At 40.9% G+C, this 6,248-nt stretch overlaps 1 protein-coding gene across 1 annotated transcript; it reads right to left on the reverse strand.

The window, feature by feature from the left end:
* Positions 1-34: 34 nt before the first annotated feature.
* LOC125476769 (bZIP transcription factor 12-like) lies at positions 35-2,349 on the reverse strand. The gene is made up of 4 exons (XM_048583279.1): positions 1,660-2,349; positions 1,452-1,523; positions 1,283-1,312; positions 35-500 (listed from the first exon to the last, which is right to left on the reverse strand). Exons 1-4 carry the CDS (start codon positions 2,347-2,349, stop codon positions 420-422), a joined length of 873 nt encoding a protein of 290 aa, XP_048439236.1. The 3' UTR covers positions 35-419.
* Positions 2,350-6,248: the final 3,899 nt, after the last annotated feature.

Here is a 6,248-nt window from a genome sequence, read left to right on the forward strand (position 1 = left end):
ACATTCTAAAACTGATCAACATCGGTATACCACATTCGAAAATCTCCCACGAGTAAACAAGTAACATTAGTATGAATTAGTCCATCGTCTAGCTCCATCGGTTTGCCCTTCAATCGGGATGAAGGGCAACCGATGTTGCTGTAAATGAGAAGGTTATTTCTACAAATGATAATTACAATGGACCTGGCAGATGTTTGTAAGGGATCTCCCACAAGCCGTCGATTGAGAGCATCCACCATTACTTGTATCGAAATTAATTCAAAGCTTCAGCTGTAACTGCTTCTCTTTACAAAATCCGCTTCGACTACCAAAAGATTTAACCAACAGCTTATCAACCCTTAGACCGTTTTTCTCTTTTACGTATTTATATACCAAATTTCTTGTATGTATAACTGCAGACAACATGGGTGGTACCGCATCTACCAGTTCATCGAATGTACTCTGCGAAGAACACGTGGTGGTCTCCGCTTCTCTACGATCGGAATGAGGTTCTCCATGAGCTGCAAGTGCAGACAGAGTGAGAGAGAGTTAGATCATTTACTAACACTTACAGAATGCAGCTTGATCTATATAAAGAAAACAATGAAATCAGCAAGTTTGCAATGCGCGAACCGGTTTGTTGAGTTATAAGCTATAGAACTCAATACTAAGCAACCAGATGGCGTCTACGTTGATCGCTAAAAATGCATTTCTGCTAGTGTGACGATTCCCTAGCCAAGCTTTAACCGTGTTTAACAGACCTCTACGATCATGTTTTCAACAATAGTGTGAGGAGTTTCCTTATTTCTCTTGCATCAGAAAGGTTCAAGAAGCAAACGAAACCTTTTTATTCTCGTGGAGCCATTCGGATTCTTTCTACCCATCGCATAATCTGTTACTGGCAATGTTTTTCTACCAATGTTTCTTAAACAAAAATCTTATTAGGTAATGTTCTACAGAGCAATCTTCACAATGCAAGGTCAAAAATCGGTAAAAGCTAGAAAGTAACTCGTATCAATTTCATTACGTACTTTAGAACTTAAAGCTGAATGGAAGGAGAGTTCGATTGTATGCTATATGAACTAGAATCTGCTATGTATAACATGATCGTCCCTGCAAGTTGTTTATGATATTGAAAGAGATAAACACACAAAGACGGTTCACAGTTCATATCTAGATTCTAAATAGCCACACATCTGCATATATAATGCGATGATCTCTCTATTTCTCTCGTCGAATGTATAGAAAACGTTATTTCACAAAGTCTGAGAAAGTATACACGAAAACAGACACATAGACATACCCGCTTAAACCTCTCCTTCTTCTGCTCGGCCTGCATCCGAAGTAGATGATCACTTAGGCATAAACTCAGAATGCAAAATTCATACGGATTAGAGCGAAAAACCGTGTTTTAAACAGAATGGTAGAAGTATATGACCAAATTGTAAGAAAGGATTGAAGAATTAATAGACCTGTTGTCTGAGGAGCCGCGCATTTTCCTCCTCCAGCTGCGTTACCAGAGATTCGAGCTCTACGGTGTAAGCCTAAAATCGCAATTAAAACACAGCAATTTCAGTAACTGCTTTCAGATTTCTGTTTGTTACAATCAAATTAAATTAAACTAAATCAACATTTTCTCAGTAACCAAACAAACATGATCCAGCAAAGAATGAACCGAACCTGCTTCCGTTCCCTGGACCGGGCAGCGGACTCTCTGTTCTTGATCATCCTCCTCTGCTTCTGCTGCGTCGCCTTATCCAGCGGAGCCTCCTGCACCACTCTCCTCTTTCCAGCTCTCCCTCCTCCGCCTCCGCCTCCACTCGTCGTCCCGTTCGCGTACACCAACTGACCCTGAGCAGCTGGAGGCGGGGGAGGAGGAGGAGGAGGCTGCACCTGGAACTGCCCGTACCCAATCGGAACTCCGCTGGCAGTCACGTTAACGTCCTCTTCCCTCACGGCCCGAGCCCTGGTGAGAAAGTCCTCCAAGGTCATCTCCTCCATCCCAGCACCACCGCCTCCTTCTCCTGCCCGCACCTGATCCCCGCCGTCTCCCTCGGCCGCTCCCTCCTCCTCCTCTCCCATTCCCACTCCCACTCCTCCGGCGACGATATCCTTCCAGACGTCGTCGACGGACCTCGCCTCGGCGTGATGCTGATGTTGCTGATGATGATCGTTGTCGTCCACGTCGTGTGTGGTGGCAGTGGAGCTGTAGATGTTCTTCAGGATGTCGTCCATGGTGACGGACGGATGCTTGTGATGGTCGTCGTCGTTGTCAGCCATGAGAGTGGAGAGGGAACATATAGACTCTCTCCGCGGCAGATCCGAATTCGTGGTTGAAACCACCACCATCTTCGAAGACGCCGCCATCATCCTCGCAACCCTCTCCCGGATTTCTAGCCCTCTGATTTGATTTTTCCCTTAATTTCTTCTTCTTCGACGAAGAATTCTGATGATTCTCTTTTTTATAAATAAATTAAAATTCCAAACCAACAAACAAAACGAACCAAAAGTTGTGATGCTGAAGGTGAAGGCTTAACTGTGTGTCCGGCTGCACTGCTTACTGGTTTACCATAATTATTATTAGATTTTAATTAATCCTCATCCAATCATTAATCCTGCATGATATGCTTTGCCGCCTTCCACTTAACAGCCTCGAGATATTTTTTAGTGCGTCGACAAGACGAACTAATCCATAAGTATCAATATATAAATGACTGTATATTTGAAAAAATAAAATTTCAATTACTTCTATTATGACACTTGAACTTGATGCAACCGGTCTGTATTTTCAACACATTGAAAATAAAACTTCGAAGTTATGTCTATTCAACTCATTGCATAATGCGTTCAAATTCTTTTTCTTTTACCTACTGTATATTAGCGTCGAATATTGAACATTTCCAGCCACAAATGCAAAATGCCTTATAATGTGCATTTTACATTTGTTTAATTGGACGGAAAAGATGTAAAATATTCATTTTGAGGGAGATTGGGTGAGAAACCAAAAGCTAACACTTAAGGATAAAACTGGCACACTCTAGCCCTTTGTAGTAACTTATGTGAGTTTGATATCTACGTATAAGAAACAAGCAACATGGGCTTGTTTGATATTACTATTGACACAGTGGTATGAGTTTAATAGTAATTAGCTTTATAAATTAAAGGGTAAAGTATAAAAAGTTACCTTAATTATTGGTGTCACGACATTTCATACCTTATTTTTAAAATTGACAATGTCATACCTCATCTTACGAATTTATGCCAATGTCAGATCCGTCAGTTTTTCTGTTAAATACTGACGTGGCCAGAGACAAAATCCATTTTTTATTAAAAAATTAATTAAATATTTAAAATTAAAAAAAAAAAAACCAAAAAAACCCATCAACCCGTGTCCCCCTCCCAAAAATCCAAATCCCTTTATCTAAGTTCTCTCCCACCCAACCCTTTCTCTCTTCTCTCTCTCTCTCGTTTCTCTCTGTTTCTCTCCCTGCAACATGCATCCCTAAAATCCCAAAAATTCTTCCCACCTGTCCCCCCCCAACCTTCCTCTTCGATCCCACCGACAACAACCTTACCTCTATGGTTGACTCCAACGATGACAGCACGACCCCCAATCGCCCCCAAACCCAAACTCTAGCCACAACCTCTACAACAACATTCCCTTCTCCTCCTCGCCCCCGAAGTCTGCCCCTCCGGCGATTTGCGAGAGAAAAACAAAACAATAACAACAACAACAATCCCAATAGAAAAACTCTCCGGTTTTTCCAAGAAATTCCAAGATTTTTCGAGAAAATTAGAGGAGGCGCGAGAAACAGAGAGAGTTGTGATCTGAGAGTGGCTCTCTTTGGTCTGAGTTTCCGATAAATGGTGTATATAGGCGGGTCGGATGAGAAGGAGAGAGTGGAGGTGAAGTCCATGGCGATGGGTTCTGAGAGGGCGAAGCCTCTACACAATTTCAACTTAAGGGGAGCTCTGACGCAAGCGGGAGTGGCGGGGAAAGGTCTGGGGTTAATCGGCGATCGTCGGCACAAAGGATTGAGAGCTCGCCAGCGGTGATGACTCGGGTGGGAATGGTTTCTGGGTTTTGGGATTTTAGGGATGTAGGTTGCAGAGAGAGAGAAGAGAAAGATGCGAGAGAAAGAGAGAGAAAGATGGTTGGGTGGGGGAGAACTCAGAGAAGGGGATCTGGGTTTTTGGGGAGGGGGGACACGGGTTGATGGTTTTTTTTGGTTTATTGTTTTTTTTTTTTAATATTTAATTATTTTTTTAATAAAAATGGGTCTTGTTTCTGGCCACGTCAGCATTTAACAAAAAAAGTAATAGAAAAACTGACAGAGGTTTGACATTGGCACAAATTCGTAAGATGATGTATGACATTGTCAATTTTAAAAGATGAGGTATGAAAGTGTCGTGACACCAATAGTTGAGGTAATTTTTTGTACTTTACCCTAAATTAAATGCGAGACACATCTTCTTTTTCTTTTTGTATTTTATGGTTGGTCACTGTTTTTCTTTCTCTCATTTATTGTACAAGCATCAAACTTATGATTTCAATACATATAGAACTCTGTCACTCAGTACTACGGTTTAGTGATATCTATATTCATCTTGAAGTGAGAGGTTTTAGATTCGAATCTCGTGGATGACGAATTTGATACCAAATTAGGTTGTCCATTGTATGGTTTAGCTGAACTCTCCCTTCCTCTAGTGTAACACCATCAATGTACTAAAAAAAGAAATTAAAACAAAAAAAAAAAAACTTAAAAATAAGAATCACTCTCATTGCACTCATATTTTCCAACTCACTGTAAAAATTTGATTCTTATAGTAGTGTTATCAAACTCATTTTTTCCAACCCACTATGAAAGACCTAAGAAATCTAAAGGCGGAAGTCGGATTGGTCGAAGAACTCCTTCCAAGGCCAAATGCAATACTTCTTAAATCCCTCCATGAATTTCTAGGGTCAAGACTGTAGTACTATTTGTAGTAGAGGTCATTATATATTGTATTAACAATCAGAAGATGGTCGATCGCTGTGCTTTCATCTAAGCGAAACGCTTCCCTACCGATGCATTTTTACCTCCAGTAGCTTCTACCCACATTTATTATGATACTTTATGCACCAAGGTAGAAAAACCATGCGTTAACCCTTTCAATGTTAAGGAGATTATTTTAAAAGTGAAACTCTCCATAGATTCTCTAGTTGAAAATAAAGGGTTTAGGAAAAATTTAGAATTCTCTACAATCTCACATTTCTCAAATACAACTTCAATACTATTCTTGTAAAACTCCACCCCCAAATTATTGTGAATTTTACATTCCTCCTAAAGGTTTACTCATTTTTACAATTTGGTTCCCTTATCCTTAACCAATCCAAACCCTTGCTTTTAGAGTCTCCTTCTCTCTCCATTTGCCACATGGCACCACCCTAACTCATCCCCTCTCTCTTTCTCTCCCCTTCTCTCCTCGAGTCTCTCAGCTCACCTTTTTTCTCTCAACTCTCTCTGTCACTCCCACTCTTCCCTTCTTTGAAAACCCATAGAGACACACACACGGCAACACCACCCACATCACTACTGTGGGTTACTCTCCGATGACCATACCATCCTCGGATCTCCCTCGTTCCCCTCTAACTCCTCTGTAAGTGCAGACATCGGGACTTTCATCACCGCCACCGTAGGTCGACAAAACCGGCGAGTTCCACCTCTTTCCAACTAGAGAAATGGCTTGGGAAAGAATCCCATATTCCAGCGAGGAAACCGTAGCTTTCCCGGCCACGACAAGAGCCCCACAAGTGCATATATTGTGGCGTTCCTGTCTTTACTAGTTTGCGTGGCTCTTCGGTAGCAAAGTATCTGATTTAGATTCAAGGCGCACGATCCCAACGTCAAGACACTTCCGTATCGGCATCTTCGAGTCTTTAGGACCCATTCTTTTATTCATTCAATTTTATATTATTTCTTTTTAGTATTCTAATTAGTTGTATGCTCTGAACACGTTCCCCTTTCATATATTAATTACATTTAAATGTTTAAGTCATATTTATTCTTGTTATCATGCGTTCTAAATGGCTTGCGTCAACTTTGGGTGTCAACCATCACGTACCTATCTTGGTGTTCGGGGAATATCGGGATCGAGACGTGTCAATTCTTCTCCACAATGAGGTATTTATAAGATAAACAAAGGAGCAATACTAGAAAATAAACCAAAACAATCCTAGACCAAATCAAATCATATAAAATATTTATTAAATCATATAAAATCACTAA

Source organism: the organism of the source record quoted next, unplaced genomic scaffold (assembly GCF_019419815.1).
Source record: "Pyrus x bretschneideri cultivar Hongxiangsu unplaced genomic scaffold, Pyrus_bretschneideri_v1 Contig2, whole genome shotgun sequence".
In the NCBI taxonomy this organism is placed as follows: domain Eukaryota; kingdom Viridiplantae; phylum Streptophyta; class Magnoliopsida; order Rosales; family Rosaceae; genus Pyrus; species Pyrus x bretschneideri.

Coding starts and splice junctions, on each gene's coding strand:
- LOC125476769 (XM_048583279.1), bottom strand. CDS start 2,349: ATGATGGCGGCGTCTTCGAAGATGGTGGTGGTTTCAACCACGAATTCG. Junction 1,313..1,451: donor CGCGGCTCCTCAGACAACAG/GTCTATTAATTC, acceptor CTTCGGATGCAG/GCCGAGCAGAAGAAGGAGAG. Junction 501..1,282: donor AGAAGGAGAGGTTTAAGCGG/GTATGTCTATGT, acceptor CTGCACTTGCAG/CTCATGGAGAACCTCATTCC.